Consider the following 27,521-nt stretch of genomic DNA (forward strand, 5'->3'; position numbering starts at 1 on the left):
GCTTTAATTTCAGAGTAGTTAATATATATATGCAGTAAAAACAGGCAGCATCTTTAATAGGTTTACTTGATTAAAAAGAAAAAGTAAATTGAGTAGTCACTTTAGTCATGTTAAGATGTGCTCTGTCCTTGTCAGATACATCGTAGCACCATGTATGCATTTAGCAGACATCCTCTGCGGTGAAACCAGGATCTTTATTTTTAGTGTGGGAGGCCTTTTTTCCTGTGGCAGCATTCCATTCCTGGAATGCCAGTGATGAAATCTGTTTCTTTTAAGTAAAATGGTTACTGATGTGCAGTAGTTGTTCTGGCTGAAGGGCTGCTGGTGGTAATCTGAAGTGACAAATTTTCACTCTGCAGTTCTGTTGAAAACTGTTCTGACTGCTTTAGAGACAAGTTTGTTCCATATAGTTCAAACAGACACTATAGATGTTTTCAGACATTAGACTTTATAGACAGTTTTCAGCAAACTTTCAGGAGAGTAGCTGAAGACTTTGTTGGGTTGCAGTGCTATGAAATGTGAGAGCCAACCAGGAATTTAGCCCTGTGTTACTTTATTGAGAGTGCTTGTGTACTGATTTAGTAAAGAATGGATCAAATTCAATTTTCTCTTTAAAAATGGCTTACTTTTTGCTGACTCAAATTGCTTTGTAAGATAATCTAAACCATGAAGCCCCTTCAATGAATTCTGAGGAATGTATGTAAGTTGGAGTGAAGGTTTGAGAAGTGGCCTGGAACTTTTTGGTTTTGTTTCCCAGTAAAGTGGGGTTTTTTGTTTGGTTGGGCTTTTCCTAAATAAATCCAGGCAGGATGGATCTGTCTGGTTTTTGTTAATGACAGCTACAGGACAGAAGGTCACCCTGGCCTCAGTGCTTGCCCAGCAGTACCTGTGAAAACCCAGAAATCTGCACAATTTACAGCTTTCGGATTTATTTTTCTTCTTTGTCAGCAAATACCTGTAGGTATGAAGAAGTCATTGAATGATTTCACATATATCCTATAGCTTATAGATTCAAAGAATAGCTCTATGGAATATTAGGTATTTCCTGGATGTTGTTTTGGTGCAAAGAGGTCACCATATGAATAGTCTTATGTTGCTTGATACTTAAGCTCTAATTTTATCTTGCAAATCAGCCAGTCTTCCAGAGAAACAAAAGCAGCATCTCACATTCTTCAGATGATCTGGAGCTATAAAGAGCTACGAAATGCCCTGCAGAAGGATGGGTGGAATAAATCACACTTCCAGGTAAAGATGCTGAGTCTTAGATTTTGTTATGGAAATGCCTGTGTGGAAGACATCATAACTTAGTCTGATATTACAGTCTGATAGATTGTAGGCTTTGGTTCTGTTCTTCTAGGCGATAGAACAATGTATTGTACTCTGTTCAGTCACAGCATCGTGCATATACCGTGAAATGTAACTGTGGGTTTTGGAAGTCTGTCACCTCATATGGGCCAAATGCCCATGCTTTACCGGAGGAAGAATTAGTGTGTCTTTTCTTAGGTGTTTCATTTGAAACATTCCATGTAGCAGCCTCGGGCAGCCACATGTTCTTGACATGCAGCCTCCTCATCTTCCCTTGTGAAAAGGTTTTGCTCCTTTTACAGGCAAACAGGGTGCCACTTAGGTAACATGAAAAAAATTCACCAACAAATCTATATGAAAATAAAAAATACTCCAGAGCCATATTCTCAACAGAAGAGAGGCTCAGCAGCATTCCATAATCTCTCTCCATACTGTTGGTTGGTTTGTTTTTTCTTGTTCAGTTTCCCTGAGCAATTTCATATTTATGTGATTTTTGTCTCCTAGTCTGTTTCTGCAACTCCAAAGGGGTCCAAAGGTACTGCGGGCAGGTCTGGCTATGACGACAGCACTTTGCCTCTGGTGGATAAAAGTCAAGGTCGGTTCTGCTCTTCATCACTTTTTCTGTTGTACTTTGCTTGCTTCTTTTCTGAATTTGCCACATCTGTGTTGTGGCCTGAGGGGGTAAAAATGCATTATTTGTGTCCACTGTCCCAAAACGAGCAGTCCTGTTCAGCTGGATATGGGTAGTATTCCTTTCCTTATGAGGCGTATGCTACCGATGTTGTTTTCTCAACTTGTATGCAACATAAACAGTTAAATCTTCCTGGGAGAATTTGGGATAGACATGAGTTGGCACTTTGAAAGGGGAGAACAGGCTTGTTCGCTAATGTTATATATTAATAAATCTCACCTCAGCCAGGCAGTGGCCTTGGCCTTACCCCTGCTCAGTACTGGAGTCTTCTCATTTCAAAGCAAACATGTCTCTTTTGGCAGTGCTTCTTCCTCTCCTGGGCAGGTTTTTTCATTGGAGATGGGTTTATCCAAACTCCAGCTAAACCTGTCTGTGCTTTTTCATGAGGCCTGGCAGAGCCATACCAACACTGGTGTAGCTCCAGCTTTAATTTCATTTCTTAGATGTCAAGATTTCTTTTCAGAAATCTTTAGTCTGCTACAGCAGAACTTGCCATGTTGCACTTTACCTGGTTTAACTGCAGATTGCTGCAGAAAACACAGCCCCACACTGCCCTGCATGTTTCCACCTTCCCTGCCTTCGATCAAATCTGGCAGATTATGCAGACAGAGGATGACTCGGGTCTGTTTGCTGATCTGACATAAACTTCTTGATTTCTTCGTGGCTTAGCTTTCAGTTGGCTCAGCAGACTGCCACATTGAATTGTGTGCAGTGTGGAGCTGCAGCCTTACTTATTTTCATTTTCTTCTATTCTGGAGAGACCAGAGGGAGGCTGTTAAAGGTGGAAGGTAGTCCAAAGCAGAACTGCAGTTCCTGTTATTGCTTGGAGAGAGGGAGTTCTATATTACAGTGCGAAAGCAGAAAATAGAAGGATTACGTGTGCTGTTTGGAGAGCTTAAATCAAACTTTCTGAATGGGTAACAGTTGAATGGTGTGGTGGGGTTTTTTTATAATAGTCTCTGCATTTAGTACTTTATGGACCTTTCTGGTTGTGTAACTAATGTAAAACTACCAGGTTTTGAGAAAAGCAAATGTAACTCAAGTCGTTTCAATGTTTCTGTTTTACAGATAACGAGAAGACTGGGAGTCGTGATATGATACCTATGGATGAACTTGGCCCAGGTGAATTCAGCCATAGATCAAACTCTGTCTGTTTTGATAGAGCACACTGTCACTCACAGGAAAGTTCAACTATTTCTCTAGGAGATATTATTTCAGATGGATAAAGCTGACATTTAAAAGCAGGACGTTACCTTGCAAGAGCTTGGTTGTCATCTTCCCCCTCTACCATTTTTTTTTTCTTTTAAATACCTGTAGAGTGTACACACCAATTTCTCCATTACTTTAAGCATATATTGGAGATAATACTGACCTAGCTTTTGTTCTAGTCTCTGGCCCTTGAGGCACTTGGATTAGAGATCTGGAAGTCTGAGGATTCAGAAGGAAAAAAGAGTTGAAAATTTACTTCAATGTAATGCTTGTGCTTAAATCCATTCTACCTTTGTTTTCTAGGTAATGCCAAAAAAAAAGTTAGTGTGTATGATATTTCTGGCTCCACTTTTCATTTACCTGCATCTAGCTGAGCCTGACTTTTCCTGTAGACAGAGAACAGCCACCTGCTGTCACTGAAGTGCTTTGAGATTGATAGGCTCTGTAGTTTAAGACTGGTAGAGGTAGGGGGTTTTTTGTTTACTGAGGTAGCTAAAGGGCTTGTGTGGTCTCTTGAGAATTTGCTTTACTTCTTCCAGTTGACGATATTTAAATATCTATATTAATGCCTCCAAATGAAACAGTTTGATATCCTGCTATTGTGATGGTAGCTGAAAAAAAGTAGCAAGTTAGAATCAAGCTGAAAGCCAGGCATGTTCCGAAGTTGAAATAACAGGTATATATTACCTTTTGTATTCTTAGAAGAATGAAATGCCACCTGTCATGAATCAACTGTCCATATGAGTTTTGCCTAAGGGAACACTGAAACATTTGTTCTCACAGTGGAAGAGAATAACTTGTGAGGAGATTGCCTGGCAGGATAGCTGTGTGCTCACAGGTGCTGCAGTATGGGCAGTGCTGATGGTTTATAGTCTCCGTATTAATTGTTGCCTTATGCTTTCAGGAGTTACTGGTACAGCTCTGAGTACAAGAGGAAATGCAAATTAACAGCGTATGTACAGCATGAGGCAGATTCTCTGGATTGTGCTGTTCTCCCATCATTTTATCACTACTGGAAGATGAAATCTGTCAAGTTTTCCCAGTTCTTGAGTGCCTTTTAACTCCAGTAGTACTATAACTTTGTGCTGTTTCAGAGGTCAACTGAGAAGGGACTAAATTAATTTATCCAGTGTACTATTAGTAATTCCAACGAACTGGAATAACAACTTCAGGTTCTTCCAAAAGCCGTGTGTTTTTTGACTTACGGGAGTACTTACATAAGGAGTTGTTCTAGACTGTATTTTCTGATTTTAACTTCATTGTGGTCTTGTATTCTGGAGTTTTTGTTCTTTTTTTTTTTTTCCCCACTCCTGGAGGATGGAAGAAAACATGTATTATGAGTCACTGTGGGGTGCACTACACACGCTAGTGCAGACAGTGCAGGTCTGCCAGACTTTATCAGCTCCCGAGAACGCTTTGCACTGAGTAATCTGAATATCATCAATGCTTATTGTCAGGGTGCTGCCTGAGGGTGGCTGTGACCCTGGGCTGTCTATAGAAGTAGCAGAGCTGTGATCTCCAGGCTGTGTGCCAAATCTGAGAGTTCTCTGAAACTGTATCTGTGCCTCAGTTAACCTACAGTCAAACAAGAGCATCTGGCAGCTGAAAATTGTTCAGACCAGACACGTAGTTCAGATGCCCCTGTCCTACGTGCCCATCTTCAGGTGTAATTTTTCCTTTCACCTCCTCCTCCTCCCTTTTGATGGGGCCAGAGGTTTGATCTGTGTAAATCGAGAGCTGTGTGAGGGCACAGATGGACTGACACTGAGCAGGCATTTGGTTCTGTAATTCCTGATGACATAAAAATGTTGCTGCAGAGTGAATGGGAGATAGTCAGTGAAGCAATACCGAAGACAAGCAGAAAGAAGCTGAGAAAGAGGAATAAACAAGCCAAGAATGGGATGTGCCTCTGTTGGCCAGTATAACTTTTGTTTATACATTCAGTTGTATTAACTCAGAATAATGCACTTAATACCTTAGAGCAGTAAGATCTGTATAGGCCTCATTTATGCCACTGGAACAGAGTTAATTCACTTGTTAGAATGAATCTGAAACATTCAGAAGGAGAAGAAGTATTTTGTAATTTCTTTGGAGAGCTGTGGTCCTTGGGGCTCTGAAGTATTACTTCTCTGATGCAGCCTCCTTGAAGACATTTGTCATTTTATTAGGTCAAATCACGAATTTACCATCTCCACCGCCCCTTATCTTGACAGAGTCACAGCACAGTGTGTGGGTTTTAGAAACACATAATCCATTAGTGCTGATGTGTGTGGCGCTGTTGGCATGCAGTCAGCCACACAACAGTGGGCTGACTGTGAATTGCAAAATATCTTGGAACTTAGATATGAAGAGCAAAGTTCTTGACCATTCTTTGTTGTTAGAGTACTGCCACTGTGCTTGATCTTCATGTTGCTGCTGTCCTTCCTAAGCATGGGGGAGTTTAATTTTTTTAATGGTGTTAAAGATCTGTTGTGCTTTTAATTTTTTGTGATTGCAATTCTTACTTCTGACCTTGCTCCCTGGGAAGTATCGCAGCTGCTGTACTTCACTGAGTAGCTGTTGCTTTCTGGGGGTAGGTTAAAGGTTTCCTTTGTATCATGCCAATTCATTTAAAATGTTTGTGGATCTCCCACGATGATGGCACTACAAAAAGGCAAAGTGATCTGTTACATCATTGGGAGGATAGTTAATATCAGATTGTAAAAAGCTACCATTCAGTTGCGGTGAGCTTGATTTCTTTGGGGAGTCAGCATGTTTCCATCATTCAAATACATATCTGTGTGAACTGTTTCCTCATAAATAAATGGTGAATCTTTAGATTAGGATAAGACTTACCAGCAGTATTCCTGCCTGTCGTTTGAAAGAGAATTATTGGTCATGCATTCCTCCACAACTGCTGGCTGGGTAGCTGGATGCAGCTGGTAGCCTTTGGGTTTTCTCTTTTTTGTTTGAAAGGAATAGCCAAGAATGTTAGGCATCTTCATTGACAACAAGTAATTGTTAGTAAAGCTCTATGTAGCAATTATTTTCATGCTTTAAGATCTGTGTACTACATGTGTAACTCTAAAATGTTTCAGTTACTTTTAGGCAGTGTGGTTAAATAATCTGTTACTATCCATACATACATAAATAGATGCTACTTCAGGTGCTTGTTGCAGGTTTGTGTGCACTTGGATTCATGAAGTGCATAGGAAAACTACAGCCCTTTTAAAACTTAACCTGGCCATGGCCAGCATAAGCATCATTTAGGTAGGGCCCTGCTCTGCAGCTGCGTTTGGTCTCAGTTGCTCTGACTGTGCGTGTCATGTGTGCAAACAGTGCCTCTGCCATGGGAAACCCACAAAAAACATAACTTACTTTTTCTTAATGACCTGTTGTAGGCAAGAAATAAACCGAGAGGAGCGTTTTGAGTTTATGTAAAACCTTTTTGTGGTATTCTAAGAACCTGGTTTGTCAGGACATGAAAACGTTAATGATCCCTCAGTTATATAGGGGAAGACAAAAGCCTACAGGGAGCTATAAATTTGAGTGTCGTTTACTTCAGATTACAAAGCTGTCAAAGCAGAGCACAAGAGGATCTGTTTGTCACTGATAATAAAGGAAACGCAGTGCATCAGGAGAATAAATTAAGATTTGTATTGGCTGACAATGATTCAAAGCGAAGGTTCTGAAATAATTAGAGCCATTGCTTTATAAAACCCTCTCACACTTTTCTTCCTTGTGTTCCTCACACTTTCATATTGTTTCTTAGTTGTCAGGAGAAAAAGAACCAACAGGTGCCACTTTGTAATGAAAGACAGTCCAAGCACAGCAGGGTTTGCATCAGGATTTCTTCCAACTCAACAGGCCTTTTTTCTCAGGGCTCTGAAGGGGACTCTTCCAAGTCATTGTCATGTCCTGCTAGTGGTCAGGCTCAGGAAGAGTGGGAACATGCTGCAGAGCATTCACAGAATGAACACAGCCAATTAATCAGGCTGCTAAGCAAGGAGCACAAGATTTGGGCTGAATTTGGAGCTCATTAGCCACAGGGCGTGAGATGACAACTTGCTGCTTTCCTTGAGCACACTAAAAAGTGCAGCAGGCTGGGATGAAAACAGGGCTGCTTGCTAATGAGTGTCAGCATCTGGCAGTGCTATAAAAAGAGGGCTTTTCTGTTTTGCTTTTAGCTGGTAAAAATGCAATTTCAGAGCTGGAGCACATGTGAAAAGCAGGCTGCCAGCATCTTTGGGTTCTGATGGTTTATTTTCTTGCTTCTTTGCTGAAGAATTCTGCTTGCATCCGCTCTGTTTCTGCTCTTACTTGTGCTTCATGCCTGTCATGTTCTTTCTCCTCAGATGGGTACTCCACCATCGATCACCGGGACAAGGAGCGCAAATACAAGACCAGTGATAACACAGGAGATGCCTCGGAGAAAGAACCTTTAAAAGTGAGCTTCCTCTTGCTGCTGAATGCTAGTTAGTCCCTGCAAGAGAAAGGAAGTCTGGTGTCCTCAGCAAGAAATATAGGGTAGTTACTCACCAGGGGGCTGTAAAGACGTTTTGGAGTTTATTTTGTGGGGGTTCTTTCATTGGGGTTTTTTAGGGGGAATGTTTTTGGTTTTGGTTTTTTTTTTTCAATAAAGGCACTATTTTGTAACTCAACTCTTGGCTAACTAGAAACAAGACCAAAACACTGCTTTCCAGTGTGGGAGCAAATGCAGGCAATCACTGTATTCTTGTAAATGGAAGAGGTTGTAAAAACCGAAAGTGCTTGTTCTGTCACCCTTGTCCAGGCCGCATTCCCTAGTCCTAAAGTGTGTAACTGTGCTCCGGCTTTATTCCGAGAATAGTCACTTCACACTGTCACACTGCTTCATTGTCTTCGCCAAGAGAAGTAGGTGTGATCTTGTGTGTCTGTCTGTGTACAGCAGGATGGTGAACAGTAGTCGTTTCTGCAACACTCATTCGCAGTCCTGATGGTGGACTATGGGCACGGGCAAAGGAGATGGAGAGGGAGAGAGACGTGGCCTTCTAAAAACAAATTTAGGCAACTTCATAAAAAAATCTTACTTCACAAAGCTCTGTCCTGTGGGTTGTGTGCAGTTGTGGCTTAGTAGGATCTGTGTAATTTCTGTTGCATTGCTATAGCTTTTCAGTAGACCTTTTAAAGAGATTTTATTAACGCTGTGGCCATCAGTTCTCGCTGGCCTCAGAAAAAGGTCGTGTTTTCCTCTGGGGAAGTAATTTCAAGGAGAAAGAGGAGGATTTGTTGAAAACAAGAGTCAGTAGTAGAAAATACTATTGTTAGTCTGCAGAAGGCTGTCCTTAACCTTCAGCATGTTGCTGATAATATCAGAAAATCCAAGTGATTCGTGTTGAATGAAAACAAACTTCAGTAAATTGAAAGAAAAACCCACTATTATTAGGGACAAGGGAAATAAAGATGTGATTTGGAGAAAAATATTTCTATAGATCATGAATTAGGAAGATGTCCTGCTGCGTCAGTCTGCCTATATTAACTTGCCTGGTTGTAAGGCCAGAGGGTAACCTGAATTCAGCCTGTAGGACACACCAAAGGTATGCGCTGCCATGCTGTCAGTTGCACACAACTGAGTAGCTGCTTCTCATCCTTTTCCCTGTGCTGTGAAACAGAAATGTGTCTGTGGGGTCTTCTGGCTTGTGAGCTGTTGGGTAACCGTGGCTCTGAGGCTCAAGAGAGGCCAAGAACTGTGAATACTGATAGCAGGGAGGTGCAGCCTTTTGGCTGTTGCAGATGCTTTTGTCAGTATTGTGCCTTTGCTGATCTTGTTTCTTCCTCTACCACTAATTTTCCCATGTGCTTCTTTACAAGCTGACTTGTTTGGTGGTTTTGTTTGATTAATCCGCTCTGTTTTGCCTTTAACTCCTCACCCTGTGCTGCAGAATGACACAAATAGGAAAAACATTAATAGGAGTAACAGGGCTTCGGTGAATCTGGTGGATGCCCGTGACATTAAACCCCAGCCTGTTGACTCCTGGGTCTAATTTGCATGCATGGTAGGTCCTTTTAATGGTAATTGGTGCTAGTGATTAACGTGTCTCGTGCATGATCTGTATCACTGTGGAAGCTCAAGGCTAACTGCTGACTGGGTCCTTTCAGACAATTGAAAATGCAGTTAAGAAAAAGTGGTGTTTGTATTATTCAGTGTATCTTTAATGAAATGCAGTCAAACACCACTGTTTGATTAAAAAATACCCTGTCAAATAACCAGGCAGAAAATTAGTATTGTGAATGATTGGTTGTCAGCTGAAATGTGAAAGATTTCTCCTGTTAGGCCATGGGAATGAATTTTTTAATAGCGTGTTCCTGCTTCCAACCATGTTTTTTCCCCTCTATGCTCATTATAAGGATTAGCCTGAGACTTAAGGAAAAGCATATCCTTGACTATTTATGGATGTCCCCTGAGGTTCCCATGAATTGCCCTGCCCATCTGCAGGAAAGCTGCTGGCTCTACACGAGTTACTTTGCAAGGAGAGATGATTTTGATCACACAATAAACAATGACCCACAACTCCCACTTCTCAATTCTGTATTTTATTTTTCCTGTCACTAAAGAAGGGTGCCTTTTTGTTGCTTTCTTGTTCTCTGCCTTTGCCACGTGCCAAGTTCCTCAGTATTGTCCCTGGCCTTTCTTCACTCCTGCCACTGCTAATCTGTCTCCTGCTGTCTTGCTAGACAGCCCTCTACCCCCGTTACACCTCTGGGACTCCATCAGATGTGATGCTATGTTTGGAGCAGCAGGTTTTATGCCCCTGGCTATGGCTGAAGGAAAATCTTAGTGACTGTCAGGAAGGCACTGGGCAGCTTTCCCATCAGAGTATAGACAATAGGCTTTTAAAGGCCCAGATTCCAAAACATGGAGCATCATCCACCCCCATAAATTCTACATGGAAATCACTTGCATTAGTGAGAGAGAAAACTCCTATGTGTTTTTGGGTCGTAGTGGTGGATTTTCCCCCCCACCTCTTTCTTCTTCTAAGAGTCTAGTGTAAGTGTGAAGTGTTTACAGATTGTTTCTGCTCTGGGTTGGAAGCACCTGCCCAGAGCAGTCTTTCAGCATTGCCAGGTACTCTTACATAGCCACGGAGCAGACCTGGCACTGTTGGCTTCACACAGCTGGTCAGCACTGCATGGGCAGCCTGGTTGGCTCAGCCAAAGAGCAGAGATAAATGTATGTGGGTTGTGCCTGTGTACTTCGCTCCTGCACTCCTCCTCTGAGCATTGAAGGCTTACAGGTGGGGTACAGATTCTCTGCTCATTTTTTCCCAGTCATACCCTTTAAGGAGCCCATGTATTGGGGATAGGTTGGCATTTCCAGTTGCTGTCCTGCCACAGGAGATCACCAAGGTCATGTTACTTGCTGGAATTAATCAGTTTTGACTTTATTTTGCAGGGCTAAAGTCCAACCACGTTTTTTTTAATTGAGGGGGAGAAACAAACATTGAATCGACACAGAGGATCTCATCAGTCACCACTGCCATTCAGATTTGGAGGGCGCTGCATCACTGACCAGGCCGCAGGTTCTAGGAGGATGCGGGGAGAAAACAGAGTGACTTGACAACATTGCCAACCCCAGAGCACCATGCCTTACAGCGAGACAATTTGCTTTTTAACTCAGTTACATTCCCACCCGAAATAGCCACCACCTCCCCCTTCCTCCCACTCCTGCAAGAAGAAAGCAAGCAAGAAAAGAGAACCCAAGCTTCCATCTAGCGGGCTGCATTCTTAGGTGACTCTTAGTGTGGATGATGCCAAGTACGAGAAGTGAAGGTCATGTGGCAGCAAAGAAGACAGCTTCTCAAGTGAAGGAGAGACTGAAATAACATCGTAGGTGTAGCCATGAAGATAAAATAGCACTTTTCTGGTTTGGGGGTCATTGTTTTGGTTTTTGTTTTGGGGGATTTCTTTTGAACTGTGAAGCTAACATTTTTAAAAGCTTTTGGAAAAATGTTTAGGTTTTCTTTTATTATTTCCACAGAAAGTGCAGGAGTGTTGGGTGGGTTTATTGGATTTCAATAAAGGGAGAAAATGCAGAACAAATACTATTAAACGCTGGTCAAATGAACTGGAGAGTGGACGGCAAAACTGATGCAAGCTGTATAATCTGCTTTTAGAGTAAGCTATATCATTCACAGTGCTATATTATCATTATAATCTGGTGTACAATACTTCTGCCTTTTGAATTCTGTAATGGCTCTGTTTTTATTTCCACATATTGAAAAGCGGTTTATTGAAGGTTTCAGTGTCCCTGGTTCAGAAATCTCTGCTGAGGATGGAGTTGGCTGGCTTTTTGTTTTCATGTTCTCAAAGGTTGCAGTAAGGAGCTTTTACATTTTAAATGTACCAGGATTGCATTGATGATGATCAAAAATTTCTTTTGCCATAGCTGTTAACACATTGGAAGGAAATAGGAGCTTTTTTGTAGGGTGTCTCATTTTGAACACACTATAAATTTTAGATGGGTCTGTCACTTATATTTGATAGTAAATTTGTCACTGTTGGATCCATGATTGCTTTGGGCTATAGATCCTGATGAAGAATGCCACAAAGGGAACTGGTTTGGCTTTTTTTTTATGTCATCATGATTTCTGTGTCCCTTTGGTTCTGTTTTGAGATTACATTTTTCATTTGGTGTGTAAATCAGCCATGTGCAGCGGTTCTCCTAAAAGATGCCAAGGCCTGCTTTGTATGAGGGGGAATTTACCTCATGAGAACGTATTCTGCTTGTATGGTACCTGGTAACACCATGAACTAAATGACTTCAGATCACTGATTTTCTCCAGGCATTGGTCGAGGGAGGGCAGCAGATGAGAATAGGAAGCAAATGTCTCACCAGTGGTATCAGAAGACTTTTGCTGATTTTATTTGGTTGCCACTATTCTGTGATTGCCACTTTTAGTTTTAACCAAGCTCCTAAAAAACGGTGTGACTGGAAAGCACATTTTGAATCTAGCAAACATCACTTGCGGTTTTCAGTGCCTGCCGTTTCCTTTGTAATTAAAAAGGGGAAATACCCAACAACCTCATCTCCCCCCAGATATACTGTAATAGTAAACGCCTAAAATTTTTGTAAAAAAAAAAATTTAAAAACTTGAAAAAAAAAAAAAGGCAAGTACCAAGAGCTTTGTATCTTCTTGAGTATATTAAAAATTTGACATGAATACATATATATAAATAAAAAAAAATCTATATATCTATATATATATATTGTTGTGCAGAGGATAGGTTAACAAAACCATGTAAAGTAGTTTGCAAGAGAGGGAAGCATTTGTTGATTCAGGGAAAAAGACTGATGCCAGAAGCTGTCAGTGATTTGGATGACGTGTGTGCTCCTTCACACCCTCCCTTTTTGACCCTCATCTTCCAGGTACATTGCAGCGGTCACTTCTGGATCTTGGGAAGGTGAAGTTGCTTGGAGCAAATTAAGGTAGCAAAGATTTGTTTTTTTCAGCTGCATGAGAGTCCTTTTGGCCCAAAGATGCTCAGCAGATCAAGGGAAGCAAAGAGATACATCTGTTATGATCTGTGTCGGGGCAGTGTCTCTATGTGTAGACATGAAGTGTGGCGATGAAACCAGATGCATAGTCTGACTGTATATTATATCAATGGTGCTCTTTTCATACTTGTTCTGCCAATACGCGGAGACCCTTTTAACCAAGCTACACGGAAGAGTTTTATATCACTTTTGGTTATGTACTTGGTGTATTCTTTTTGTATATGAAAGGATTTTTTTAAAAACGTTCAGTAATTAGCAATGGAACCTGCTTTGTAGCTGACTAGAACAGTGTAAGAGAAGGGCCGTGCTGTCAGTCTGTCCCTGATCTACTTTAAACCGTATATTTACCAAAGGAGCCTGAGCAAAGTTCACTTAAAATAAAGACCTGACTGCTGAAAGGAGTCTCTGCTAAGACTTTGTGATTTAGTTGTTGTACAGATACTTAAAGCCAGCAGGAGGTTAATGGAGAAAATTGAAGGAAAGAGGAGGTGAAGTGACTGGGGCCAATTATGTCCATGACCTCCTATCCCAAATATCACATGGCTGTCAGTGGGGCACTGCAGGGACACTCAAAATCTGGGTTGGAATCTGTCATTAGTGGGCTGAAAACATTGAGGAGCATTTGAGAAGCAAATTCAGGCCCTATCCTACTTCCCCCTAGAAACCTGTTCTGTATTTACACTGCATCCTGTGACAGGCAAAGCTCCCTGTCAGGTTAGATGGGCTGCCCAGGGTTATTGTAGCAAACTGTTCTTTGTTTTCCTGGGGGTAAGTGTTCATGGCAGCCAGCGTGGTTGTGAGCTGACAATATGGCTTATTGTTGCAGAAAAGCAAAGGACGTAGGAAGATAAATACCGAGTCTGTGGGCCAAGACTTCCCCCGGGAATCACACATCTTACCCCCGTCCTTCCCATGCCTTACAAAAACAAGTAATTCCCCAGTATGTAGCAATAACCCATCATTCACATTACTGTGGCTTTTCTTCTGAACAAACTGTTGTTTGGATGTTGAGGAAGGAAAATAGGCTGGGGCGTGATTTGCATGTGAGACTATCACCTTGTATTACCAACCCACCAGCTGAAGTCCAGAGCAAGATACTTTGAAGCAGGGCTGGTGATGTAATGTCTTTTTCATCTGTGCCACAAGCTCGCTGGTGGGATGTGTGCCCACCCCTGCCCGTACCTCTCCCCTTGTTGGTGCAAGTGTTTGACTGTTTGAGCTGTTCTGGGATGTGGGTGGATGAACCTGTAATTGTTGTTATTTTGGCAGCAGGGACTGTATGTAAAGAAGGGAAAGTGGCAGTGTGCGTGACTAAAGCTGCAGTAGGGTCTAGAGCCTCCTGCTAAAGGGCAGGCAGTGCTTTTTAGGGCTCAGGTATGTGACCTCCTCTTTTCCTGTTGGATCCACTGTGAAAACTGGAGGGAACCTGCCTGCAAAGGGCTGGGGAAGAAGAGATTTCTACCTGCAGGAATTCTAGTGGGAGGGATGGTTGTGGAAGGAAGCAGTGGTGTTGAAAGCCTCCTGCTACAGAGGAGGAGAACATTTGATGGCCCAGTTGAGGGCTGAGATAACACAGGGGAGAGGGAAACTCCTGATGGTGTCTAATTACTGCAGAACTTTCTTCCCAGGAAGGTTTGCACGTCTCCCAGCATCTTCACTAAGCTGTGGAGGTTTAAAAAGAACCACTGTGTCTCAAGACTCCCCTGGAGAAGCATCAGGTTTGGTTGTTGAGTGTGTGAGCAATTCTACTTGTGCTTACAGCTTCCCAGGTTGGTTTGTCTGTCTGCAGAACCCAAGGAGGAGAGAGGAAAGGCAAGGCTTAAGGACATTTTGTTTCTGTGTTGGAGTTAAGTAGCAGTTTAGCCCTAAGTGTAACTTGATAACTCAAGATGTGTTGCCAGCTTGAAATGCTCCCCAGAGAACAGTTTGGGCAGCCACAGGTCCTGATCTTCAGTGTCTTCTGGGCGAAATACCTGCCTGTCCTAGTTCTACTCTTGTGCACTCAGACATACCGATTCTGAATGCGTTTGTATCAGGAAAGCAAATCCTGTCTCTGTTGCCAAAACATCACAAAAGGGACTGATTTGGGGACTAGGAACTGCCTCGCTGTGACACATCAGGGGGTGGCATGTTCGTAACAGCAGATTGGTGAGTTCTTGCCAGCTCTGAGGAGTAGTTTTCAGTAGTGCTTTCTAGCACGCAAGCCTTGTGCTAGCAAAGCAGGTTTCACTCCTAGAGCAGTTCCATGAGGTTGAAGGTGGTGAGTTACCTTGTTGCTTGCCTTAAAATTGAGCATGTGGGCTCAGCTACCTGTGAGAGGTGCACATTAAACCCTGGGAGTAAGCAAAGCTGCAGAAGCCAGCTGGGTGCATTAGCATGGTTAAAGCCTCTGCTGCTGTGCGACTGCCTGCTCAGTGACAACCAGTGTGCCAATAACTTCAGCCAGCAGTTTCGTGCTGGGATGGAGTCGTGCTCTCACAGGTTTTGAAGGTGTTTATATAGGCATAGTTCCTTGCAAAATTTCTTTGTTTTGATACCCCTAAAATCTGGTGTTTCCTTATCTTTGACAGAGAAATTCTCTGGCTTATTGGTACCGTAACTAATCTAGTGCATTTAAGGGGAAGTTATTACGAACCTTTTTTTTCTGTTTTAAGTTTTATGTCAGGGTAGGATGTTCTGAAGTCCAAAGTGAGGAGGAAGATAGTGCAGATACTACAAGGCCTGCCAATCTGGTTCTTACTGTTCAGAAAAACAAAATAACTAGACTAAGAAGCTTTCTGGTAATTAGTAGCTAATGTGTTTGTAACTATCATGTGCCTTAAAATTTTCATGGTAGGAGAATAAAAAAAAAATCAACAGTGTGTTTTCTGTAATACTGCTCAACATTCTCTCTGTAGTTTAGACTGGTGGGATTTTGCATTGTATTTACACTGTACTATAAACTGAAACACTTAGAATGGTTTGATTTTACAAGTATGGAGAGGAAAAAAAAAAAAAAGGTGGATTATGCTTTTCATAGAACAAATGTTACCGTGACAGAATGTATTATTATTATAGAATCTTTCCATAATGCAGACAAGTAGAATGCTTGTTAGAAACCAGGTATGTAGGATAACAATTTGGTGTGTTTTCAATAAACCATGCCTGGAAAGAATACATGTGCCATTGGTTATCTTTTTGTTATGTCAGGTACCTCAAATGTTCTTTGGCTTTGGAACAGCAGATTTCTGTGGCAGGGGATTATGCAACCCTAGCTCAGGTCACTGTACTCAGTGTTAGTAAAAGGTCATTGGTAATGAGGGCAATTGGAATATCCTCCAAACTAGTATACCTGAAAATATTTTGATTCATTGCCCTATGCTGGAGTTGCAGCACGACCCTGGACTGTAGATCATGGTGGTTTTGTCCTTTTTAATACACAATTATATTTCTGTGGGAGAGACATCTGCATCACTGTTCAAAGGCCTGCACATTTGTGTCCACAAGCCTAGCTTGCTGATGGCTTTTCCATTTGGGAAGTTAGTAGCCTTTCACAATTTAGTCATAAAATCCATGTAACTTTACAAAGATTTCCCATTTCTGAAATATGTGTAAGTATTCTCATAAATGTAAGAATAACAGAAAATCTTTATTGCAGTGATGTGTGCCATTTGGTTGGCATAAGAAATTGTTATTTTGGGAATGCGCCAAATAATTTACATTTGTCGTCGTGTGGGGGAAAAAAATCCTGGTACTGAGAAGTCAACCATGTATTTCAAGTAACAGCTGGTTACTGACAGATCCTAATTCATTTTCAGACTGCCTTTTCCTGGCACGTTCATCTGTGTTGGTAAGATCAGTAGGGAGGCTGCGCCGAAACACATCACAGTGACCACCATGCCTGCATAAAGCATGGCAAAGCCCAGTAAATCTTGACACAGTGTCTGTCTTACAGGTAGAGTGTAGGTCAGGTTTTCTGTGAGTGGAAACGTAGTAACAAAAGTTGCCATGTGTTCAATTCCTGTTTGTACCATCCACAGCACTACCTTAAGGTTCCATTTACTCGCAAATGCTTGCAAACAGCGCTTGAAAGGTCATCTTCAGCTTGCCTTCCCTCTTTATTTCAGATGTCCTGAATGCATCTTCAGCAGTTCTGTAAAATTATCTCCAGGTTCTGTTCTTGCAGCTGCAGGATTTCGTTTCACAAGTGCTGTGGTAAGACGGGGGCTTCTGGGCATCATGCTCCTTGGTATTGTCAGTGTTCTGCTGCAATGAGGAATCTGTTTTTTCCTTTATGGATACACTAATACAACAATGAAAAGCAGATGCTGTAGGTAAGGTACTGAGCTAAAACAAATATGTTGTTTCTACAATTGACCTTTTGTAGCTGTCAAAGTGATTTCATTTCCAGCTTATCACAGGTTGGGCACATGGAAGCAGTGAGTTCTGCAGGTGAAAGATTAACCTGGTAACAACAGGCAAGAAATATTACAGTCCTCATCTGTTTCAGGTTTCAGCAGTGTCTTGGGGGAATATTCTGTCCTCAGAGGTCTCTTCCCCAGTGTCTTACTGTGAAGGTCTCTGAGCAGCTGAAGCACAGCAATGGCAGAATCCCATTCTGGTACAAGCTGACAGAGGGTTGTTTTTGCAGTGGGAAGTTGTTTTATAAGGGGACTGTCAGCTGTAGAGCCAGAGGCAAAGACAAAAACTTTTACTATGTTTAATGTACATGCACAGCAAATGTAGTTAGCTGTTATTCATAACATACCATATAACTAATTCCTAATTGCCTACTCAACCAAGTAAGCATGCATCACTGCAATATATATATTTTGAAAGACAACATCACGTCCTTCTGAGGTAACAAAGAGGCTCTTGCAGAAACCAGACCTCTCTTTCAGGTGTTGCCTGAGTCATGAAGAGAAGCTAAAGAATAGCTGTCATTTGGAGAATAGATCTCAATTACCAGTATTTGGTGGCATCAACCATTTGTGACATGAGTTGTGAGAATTTGCTGGAGGCAATGTGTTGTTTTAAGAGAGTTCTTTCCATTGGGAGCTTTCTATCTGTGATACACTCTCAGTGGGTGCTCTTTAAACACATGCTTCCAGATGCACAGTTGCATACCTGATTTGTGAAAGAATAGGTTGTGTCTTCTAATTGCAATAGGCTGATGTTGCAGTAACACTAAGCAGGTTTTTAGAATATATTTTAATTAGAAGATCCACTGCCCACGTTTTGGTTCTGCCAGCATTCAAAGCATTCCTTTATTTTCCAAAGTAACTCTTGTCCTGGGGAGGTTTCATATTTATGTGTCAGTGACTCCAGATCATATTTGCTCAACTGACCAAAAGCCTTTTTTCTACTTGTCTGTCATGCAAACTAAGTCAGGCTTTTTCCTTTTCATCCCTTGCCACCAATAATTAAGAGCATTTCAGAAGAGTGGTCAAGTGGAAAAAATGTTCTTGGTGTGGAATTCTGTAAATAATCTGATGATACACACACTGTGTTTATTTTCACAATTTGCCATGTGGGAGATCCTTTCTAATTAATAAAAATACCTCTTTTATACTGAAAGGTGGCTGTTATATGTAGACATATATTACACATGCATTATTCACTGATGCATCTTTTGGAATATCCATGCTGGTTCTACAGGTTCCCTCCTTCCCTGATTTTCTTTATAGTTTCTGGGACAGTAATTTTGGCCATTAACTAGCAGTAGAAATGTATTTTTCTGATCCCCTGTTGTGAAGTGCAGAACATTCTACAAATTTACTATTTTCACATCCTTCAGCATGTATCTGAGACTTTGGTTTGTTCATCTGTAGGTGTGAAGTGCCCTGCTATGGCAGGAGTGTCTGTTTAGGTGCAGAGGTGTTTAAAGCTAAATACAGAAGAGGATTCTTTGGAGTCGTGACCTTAGGTGTACATAAAAGAATGCTGGTCAGCAAGTGTGTATCCAGGTGTTCCAGTATGCTCTGGAAACTTGTGCATGTCAGTCTGCTTGAAGATTACTTTCTTTTGCAAGTTCTGCAAAAATTGCTTGAAATCTCCTGAAGGACTTTGGCCCAGTGATTTTGAGTTGAGCCTGAACACCAAGCGGACACACTGAGCAAGTTTACAGAATAAATCAACTTATTCACATTGTGAGATGGAAGTGTTGGAGCTTGGGGTCTGCTCCTACACAGGACAGCACAACAGAGTCACAAAGGGCTGCCTCTGCATAATCTAATCCAGTATAGTGAATCTTGCGTTTTTCTCAATGTGAGAGAGTTTAAATTGTTGAAGAAACTCTCATAATGTTGCCTTCTCATATTGCTGTGAAATGCACATGCTTACAAGGTGGCTGGGTCACCATGGTTTGCTTGGTTCATTTCTAACCTGTCACCTTAGTCTGTTCTAGTTTTCCTTTATACTGTGGGGCAATCCTCTCCTAGGCTCATGATTGGTGTCCTGGAGGTGGATTTTCTGTAGCACACAGGCCAGGAGAGATACCACTTCAGTAAGGTGGGCTATAAAAGGAAGAAGCTGATAACAGGTCTGAAAGAATCCATAATGGGAAAATGAGAGTGGTTATCTGTGATTTTTCACTCTGATTTTCAATTGTTGGATCTTTCTGTGGCTGTTCCAAGGCTGGAAATCCCAAGCACAGTGGCAGAATTCACTGGAAACAAAGGAAGTCACGTGCCAGCTCTATTGTTTTTTAGGCTTTATTTATAAATGCGACCATTGCCTCATTATATAATCACAGCAGGACATGCCAGAATGCCAGTGGACTTCTGCATTGTTCAGGTGAGTGAGAGACTTCAGGTTTGGCTTCTTGTCTTAGTAACAACCCTCACTATTCACCTAGTGGTAACAGCACTGAGGTTAACCAGGGTGTGCAGCACCCACCTGGTAAAACCCATTCTCTCTGGTTTTTATTTTTATACAGCATCTTAAGCATACACAGCACTTCAGAATAAGCAGCTTGCCCTGTTCCTAGAAAGCATATACAATATAATGAGGGGATAAGTAAATATGAGGGCATAAACAGCATTTTCTCAAAGTAAAATATTATGTCGTTTTGGAGGTTTTGGTGTTCTTCTGGAAAGAGCCTACTCCTTTCATTCTCTGTCTGTTCCTGTGTTGACCTATTTACTATTTCAGTTTTCCCTACCTCTGCATGGACAGATTAATAATCCTATTTCTTTGTGTTCTGCTAAATTCTGTTCTATTTTCTCATCACTGCATGGGTCTGTCTTCTTTCAGTGCGTGCCCTTTTCTCTCACATAGCAGTGATTAACTTTTGTAGTCATGATGCAGAAATGTATCTCATCACAATAGGAGCCTTCATTGCATTAAGTGGCATGCTGGTAATTTAGCAAAACCAGGGCTCCTGAAATGGTCTTTTCTCACACCACCACACATATTTTTTTCCACTCTTGATAATGATTGAGTTCAGTCGGGGGGACACATCTTCAGAAGTTGCAGCAACTTGCTCCACCTAGCCCTAAGCCCAAACTGTGGTTGATCAGGCTTGAGTTCAAAATAACAGACTGTGGTGTTTGATGACGTGTTGGTCAAGGCAATGTGCTGCACCTTGGGTTTGCTGAATTATGTGTAACAATGGAACAGACCTTTGAGCAGTTACCCTGCTTACTCGGGATCTTGGTTTCCACCTGATCTCCAGTAGCACTTGCTTTAATTGCAGGCTCCAAAATTAAAAAAAACCCCACACCCCAAAATTTAAAGCATGGAAAAATTAACTTGTGCAGTTGCATTTACATCATTTGAAACAAAGGTTGAGTATTAATGGCCCTCTTTATCCCAAAAACACAGCTTTTTCCATAGCATCACTCGCTTTCATATATTCCAGATGAGCTGGGTAGTTAGTGCATTGGAAATGGGAGTTGTTGCGGACATAGTTAAGGAATTCTGGAGCTCCTGGGATGATGACATTGTCAGCCAGAAGAACCGAGCCCTTCCTCAGCAAGTTGCATTCCTAGAAAGAAGGGAAATTGCTTCATGGTGGCTGTTAAGCAGACATTGGCTTGAATGTAATATGCTTTCATGTTAAACCATGTCAAACTCAAGTGCCTGCAACCAAAACCCCATCGTACTACAGGTTTGGAGGGAAGAAAAGACATGAGAGAAGCTGAATAACTCTGATCCTTTGTGGGCATGTTTAATATGCTAACTTTTAAACAGTCTCACTAGAGATACTGATGACATGTTGGGTCATTCAGGTTCTGAAATAGCAAATCAAGTGCAGTGGCGGTGTGCAGTTTGCTGCTCAGATTGTTTCCAACTATGTCTACATGACCAGTAAAATGGTTTTATTTTGGCTCTCATGCTTAAGTTTGAAAACTTTTTTTAATATGGCATAAGAATACTGTAGTAGTTCTTAAGGTCACCTGAGAGACTGGCATGTACTAGTCTGCTTTCGTCAGTCTCAGGAAAACTCCAAAACATCTAAATGTAAAAGAGATTTTCTGTACTTGTTTTCCTTTCATCCTGTACAACTTTCTGCCACTTTGTTCAGGAGCCAGGCATGAAGCAGGGCTTGTGCACAATGAAGATCACTGACACATTTCCACAAGGCATAATTAACTTGTAATATTCACTTCAAGTACAATGTTTATCCTCAGTTAACCTACAAACCTAATTTTTATTGGTATTTTTGTCTAGCAGAAGTTGGTTATCTGAGCTTACCAGCTGTTTTAAAACAGTCTGTAGTTAATCAGGCTGGTTGTTATCCTGTGGTTACAGGCAGCAGTTGTAGCCAAAACAGGGGGTGGGTTTTGTTGCTCCCAGTACATTAGAGAAGTTCTGTTGATGAGAGTGCTGTGGAGGCTGTTCAGCTTTCTGCTTTTGCCTCTGGTGACCAAACACCGGTCAGCACAGGAGAAGCAATTTTAGAGACAACAAATATCCTCTGATCCATTTCTATCGCAGAGCTTATGGAAGCCTACAAGTGACAACATGCTGTATTTTCCACTGGTCATCAGGATTTCAGATGGTTTTCATGTCAGGAATGCTGTCTGTGCCACTTCCAATGTATATTTCATCTGAATATTTTACATTTCCTATTGGATAATTCATATTGCAATACTTGCCAAAATTGCATGTTAGAAGGTCTGTAACATCTAAGAAAACATTAATATCTTTTCTTCATCTTTCTCCTCTTAATTTCATAATGGATTTTTGCAACTTTATATTACAGTTGCATCAGACTGACCACTATGATGGAATTAAACTACCTGTTTATTTTGGCTGTGTTGTGAAGGTTAAGCTCTGATAAGGATGCACCAGCTCTTCCCAGTGAAAAGAGCTCAGTCATCCTTACAGAGCCAGTTTAAAAGGAAACATTCTCTGGGTACAAAATAACTGTAGGGAGGGAACAATTTGTAAATTCAATATTGGCTGTCCATAACACCAAACAAATTTTCTTTTCAAACAGCTATCTGGAGGACAGGGCTGAAATTAAAAACCAGGCAAGCCTGGATGAGAAAATAATGTGGATTTATTTGTGAAGAAAACAACTGAAAAGTTACACTTCCATACATACAGGCAGTGTAGAAAATCTTACCGGCCTGCAGCTCAAAGCTAGGAGAGTGCCTGTATGTGCTGTGTTGACAGATACAGATGTTGTCAATCTCAGTCATTTAACACCTGAAAATTCCTTCCTATCCAGAAGTCCTCTAGTAGTTGCCTCATCTATCATTGCCTACTGCTGTTACACTTTTTGTAATGCTTACAGTAATAGTTAAGGGAGGTCGGGAAGAATGAGCATGGTTTTTTCATAGTCAGGACTGGAGACAGAGTTGGACAGCACTTCCCAGCAAGTGCCTGGCTGGGGCAGTCTGCACTCGTCCAAAGGTTGTTTTGCCACCAATTAGGTGGAGCAAAGACTTTCAGAAAGATGATACCCAGCTGTGCTACCAAAATAGTATTTCATTCAAAGGCTCTGGTGGCAGAATAGACCCTCAGCAAAAAAGGGGTACTGGGAAAATTAGGGAAGTGGAGCTGAGATACACAGGTCCTAAGTCTCACCTGCTCCCAGGATCAGGATGGTTTTGGGTCAAGTGTTCCAGTTAGTGACCACGTAGATACTTCTTCTAGGGAGCATAAGACCCAGACCATGCACTCCTCGAGCTAGGATTTCTACTGCAGACCCATTGTACCAAAACGGTACAACAGAATTTGCCAAGTCCTGAGCTATGTAGTGTCGGCAGCTGTCCCTAACAAAAGTTTGGGATCCTTTCCCCAAAATCCTGTTTTCTTGTAAGGTTGCTATTTGGGCTGCCATTTTTCATTTTACAGAGGATGAAGTCCTTCACAAAGAATATAGACCTTACAGCCATCAAGGCATTTGCTACTTTACTTAGAATACTGAAATTGAGCAAACTGACCTGAAGCAGGATGGTGTCTGGTTTGTATCTGTCTTTCCAGTGGTCCAGGAAGACAAAATCCACAGTATCCACTTCATATTTTTTCTTCAGCTGGGGAATAATTTCGTCTGAAGGGCCTTCTATGAGTTTTACCTGAAACGCAAATCCATCTGATCAATTGAGAACCATTAAGAAAAAGCATGTGCCTCTAGCTCATTTTAAACTGTGGCCAGACTGAAAGAAGCTGCTGCACATTGATTTTTCAAGCAAGAGCCATGTACTGTGAGTGGAAGAAAAAAGTGGTAAGGAAATCTGTCTGGTTTATGACTCATAGCTGATCAGGAAATTAAATCAGATGGGGAAAATGCAATTTAGATGTTGCTAGTGCTTCAGGTTCTCTTCAAGAAGTCAAGAAACGCATTAGAAGACTTCATGGTGGGATTTATTTCCTCTAGTTTTATCATCTACATTGAACTGATTTGTCGAATAGACAGGCATGAATCCCCTGACCTGCTGTAGATGTCTACCTTGGGCTGGGGCGGGTTATAGATTGGAAATACCTGCATCCTAGCTGACTACAAAGAGTCAAGACACCTCAGATTGCACACAATTTATATATACATATATATTATAACCAACTAGATCTGGGTAAGTACATCTCATCTGAAGTCCACTGCACATAATGCAACTCTTTTTTGTGAGCTTTTGTAACAAATTGGACTATGGTTCAGTTTTCTGTTGTACTCAGTCTTGTTTATATACAGAATACCAATATTCTAGTCTAGCTTTTGGGAGGTAACATAATGAAGCCTTCAGCTGTACTGCTATAAAAGATCAGGGACTGTAAGTAGGAACAGAGCTAGTTTAATAAGGACTGTGAGTGCAAGGAAAAAAAGGAATATAAAATGTCTATGAATAAATGTCAGAAATCATAGAAAGGCTTCTGATAATCAGGAGGAAGAATCTCTGGGGCAGTCTTGCAGTAAATCTAACCAGTTTTGCAATAGTGTTACTAATTTTATGAAGAGGATTGTGTGTGCTGCTGATCTCTGACTGGAAGTGAAATAACTGTCTCTGGAGCCTCCCTCCAAGTCTGTATTATTCTTACAGTCTCTATGGGTTTTGAAATGGCTCTCAGCAAATGGCCTGTCTGCTCTACTAACCAGTGAATAGTGAAGAGGCCAAACTGGAAGATGAAGATTAAGTGCTTTCAAAATGTTAAGGAGATACAGATGTATATGATTATTTCTGGTCTGGTCCCTCCAGATCTTCATCCTGTCTCACATAACAAAGAACTTTGGAGAACTGATTGTTTTGGGCACACACACCCCTTGACAAGCTTCATGCTCTATCCTGACTCTCAGCTGGGTCTGCGTTGTACTTGGACCCCTGACGAATGCTAACAAATTTAGTTTGCTTGTGCTGTATATACAAAAGCACAGATGACCTTGGTCCTCTTCATGGACGCTGGTAGCTTTTCCCTATGATCAGGTCTGATGGTTGAACTCTGCATGTTCCCAAACACTCAGGTTGTCATACTTGCTTTACAAGTGAAAAACAAATGTAATCCTATTTATGTTGTTCCTATGGATAAAGTCCCAATCTCCATGTATTGCTTCCTCGTACTGATTGGAGACAAATGGTATTTACCTTATCTTGTACTCCAGCAAACTCAAACACCTGTTTAGCTACAGCAGCAAATGCTGGGTTGAACTCCACAGTGAGAAGACGAGCTCCTGCCTTCAGTAGCCGAGCGATCCTAACTCCTGAGTAGCCACAGTATGTTCCCAGCTCCAGTGCAACCGATGGACTGACCTCTTCCACTACCTTGTCTAGAATTAAACCTGCATAAAATGGAAATATGTTAACTTCTGACAAAATCAAACTGGTTTGCATACAGAAGAGCAAGTTAGTGACAAGAAACTTACAAAGCATACTCAGTTGCTAAGCACATTCAAAAATTAAGGGTTGAAGTCAAGTTATATACTATATCCTTTGCAAACTGGCTTATCTGTGATCAAGTTGCTCATGGACATTCTAAGTTTGGAAATGCAAGCTTTAAACTAGAAAAAATCTTACTTGTTCACAATATAAACATTTCTGAGTGAGGAAGTGCCTGAATTAACTAAAATATTTATAGTGTTACAAGGCAAAATTGCAGTGGTTTTGTCTAAGAATTGTTTGCAGAAACTAGCCATGTTTGTGAAATACATAAATCCTGAATTTTGAGTGCTCATATTTGTTGCAAATGTTACATGCAGTAGTCTGAGACAAAATTTCTTAGCCTAAATACTTGTTTCTAAAGGGAAGAAGAAAAATGTAGTTATAAAGTTGCAAAATACTTGGATTCACTGGGTGAATTTGTGGCATGGAAAACATCAGTCAATCGTTGACAACAACAAAATGTTATGAAAGTAAGTGACACTGGCTATGCTCAGTCCTTCTGAAGAAAAGAATCTATTTGTGAGAAAACTGCCTCCTCTTACTTGTATGGCTGGAAACTAGATAACTAATCTGAAAAAGTATTTGAAGGGATCTTACATCTGAGCCATGGAATTTTTCAGTGTACATATAAATTTCATTATCTTGGTATTTTCCTGGACATCATTTGTTTATGAATAGTATGATGATGATGCTTGCATCTTGGCATCACATGGTCACTCCCAAAATCTTTGGAATAAAGATGCATTAACGTTGATGGCTCTGATCTGAGGAAAGGTCATCTTGTCAGAGCAAAACTCGAGTGAAATCTTTAAGAATATAAGCCCAGTTGATCAAGGTTTAGAGCTTTAAGAATTCCTGCTAATCCACCACCCACTGTTCTGTTGCCCTCAGCACCCAGCCTGGTATGCAGAGTTTCAAAAACTGTACCCGTGACAGAGAAGCATTTTTGTTACAATGCTTACTGTTGTATTTCATTAGCTATGTTAATCCCAGGCTAAGCAACTCTCCCCTGCAATTCCTCAGTAAGAGGTACTTTTGTGTCTAATTCATAACATGTTAACATTTTGCCATTACAGTTTTTTGAACAGATTGTCCCTCTCCTGCAGCTAAGAAAAAAACAAAAAAAAAGCTTTGTCCACGTATTTTCCATTAGGAGGCAAGAACAAGATGATTTACTTGCTAAGTAGCAGCAATGTCTGAGCACTGCTTCTGTATATTACATGGGTAGGATTTTTCCCTTCAACATTGATTTATAACTTATGCTTGCATACACAACATAGTTTAAAATCCCGCCCTTCCTCCCTCATTTACTATCTTTCAGTTAGGGATCTGAAAGTATTTCACATAATGAATTATGCTTTAAGGGCACCTTGTATAAGAACTGAGGTATAACACAACCTAGATCTTTCCCATAAATTATCACTCTCTGCTTACACAGTTGCAATATACAGAACATGCAAACCCAGACTGGGTCCTGTGACTTCCTGGATTACTCACTGGATACTCACAAGGCTATTGTGGGGTTTTGAGGGGGAAGGGTGAGGTTGGGGTTTGGGTTTGTTTTTTTTGTTTTCTCAGCAGATGGAAGTTACCATGTGAATACAATAAGATGTCCTGTAATGTGCTAATCTTGAAGGATCTCTCAAGTGCTGATCCCTACTGCAATTACCTTTCTCACTGCCCACATTCATGGACCACTCTTTCTGGGAGCAGTACTTATCTATAGCTTCCAGCACACTACAGGGGTCTCCTCGGACTGCATTCTGCAGCACAAAATTTAAAATCCTCTCTTCCTTGCTCTGATTCATGATGAAATTGGTTATTTTCTCCCGGATTATTTCATTCCAGAGAAGGGAAGCAGTGACGTTTCTCCTGATGAGTACCACAAAGAGCAGCAAAATGAAAAGCAGGAGGAAGACAATGAACAAAAGGACTGAAGAGCTCTCCAGCATCTGGAAGGAAAAAGACAAACAGCCCAGGGTTAAGGTGGCACGGGAGAGAGCTATCCTTCTTGTAAATACTAAGTTGAATAATCCACAACCAACCATACTTGAACAGGAACACACAGAGTTTAATTATGGTATTTTCTAGAGTAGCTGAAAATTGCTCTCTGTCACTTGGCAATGGATGGTGCTCTGTGGCACTCCCTTTAGAAGCCAATTTTACAGGCAGTCAACAAGTAGCTTTATTTAATGCTCTGGTCCCTTCCCCCACACAGCTGCTCAGTCCTGGCTCCACGCAAGCCACTGCGCAACGAGCCTCTCAGCATCAAATCTGTTCTCTTTTTTCAAAGGATTTAAAACCTTAAATCAGAGCCTGCATGTGATCCCTCTCTCTTAAATTTTTGAGCACTGGGAAACTTCTAAGCTGGCCTTGGTGGTAAAATGTGGAACATCTCACCCTTTAATTTTGAGCACAATTATCAGCAGAAAACTGGCCACTGTGAAGTAACGTTCTGTTTCAAGCCAGTCTGCAGGTTGTGAGTTACTACCCCGCATGCAGA

The 27,521-nt window shown here is 41.3% G+C and overlaps 2 protein-coding genes across 29 annotated transcripts in view; one reads left to right on the top strand and one right to left on the bottom strand.

Moving 5' to 3' along the window:
- The window catches only part of ARVCF (ARVCF delta catenin family member), a 279,202-nt gene extending 263,327 nt beyond the window's left edge, over nucleotides 1–15,875 (top strand). For 21 of the 23 annotated variants that reach the window (XM_030500611.1, XM_032920202.1, XM_030500609.1 and 18 more), the window contains 6 exons: nucleotides 1,134–1,245; nucleotides 1,810–1,900; nucleotides 3,065–3,118; nucleotides 7,540–7,631; nucleotides 9,106–9,219; nucleotides 10,617–15,875. In XM_030500611.1, coding sequence (XP_030356471.1) covers nucleotides 1,134–1,245; nucleotides 1,810–1,900; nucleotides 3,065–3,118; nucleotides 7,540–7,631; nucleotides 9,106–9,207 — 451 coding nt within the window. In that variant the 3' untranslated portion in view covers nucleotides 9,208–9,219; nucleotides 10,617–15,875. The remainder of the gene's footprint in view (nucleotides 1–1,133; nucleotides 1,246–1,809; nucleotides 1,901–3,064; nucleotides 3,119–7,539; nucleotides 7,632–9,105; nucleotides 9,220–10,616) is intronic. The other 2 variants (XM_030500615.1, XM_030500616.1) reach the window with 1 other exon arrangement.
- A 104-nt stretch (nucleotides 15,876–15,979) lies between these two features.
- Nucleotides 15,980–27,521, bottom strand: part of COMT (catechol-O-methyltransferase) — a 29,677-nt gene continuing 18,135 nt past the window's right edge. For 5 of the 6 annotated variants that reach the window (XM_030500653.1, XM_030500650.1, XM_030500652.1 and 2 more), the window contains exons 2-5: nucleotides 26,688–26,970; nucleotides 24,725–24,918; nucleotides 23,096–23,227; nucleotides 18,480–20,685 (exon numbers count right to left, since the gene is read on the bottom strand). In XM_030500653.1, the coding sequence (XP_030356513.1) occupies nucleotides 20,506–20,685; nucleotides 23,096–23,227; nucleotides 24,725–24,918; nucleotides 26,688–26,970 (789 nt within the window). In that variant the 3' untranslated portion in view covers nucleotides 18,480–20,505. Of the gene's footprint in view, nucleotides 20,686–23,095; nucleotides 23,228–24,724; nucleotides 24,919–26,687; nucleotides 26,971–27,521 lie in introns of all 6 variants that reach the window. The other variant, XM_030500649.1, reaches the window with a different exon arrangement.

The sequence above is a fragment of the Strigops habroptila genome, chromosome 11, assembly GCF_004027225.2.
Source record: "Strigops habroptila isolate Jane chromosome 11, bStrHab1.2.pri, whole genome shotgun sequence".
In the NCBI taxonomy this organism is placed as follows: domain Eukaryota; kingdom Metazoa; phylum Chordata; class Aves; order Psittaciformes; family Psittacidae; genus Strigops; species Strigops habroptila.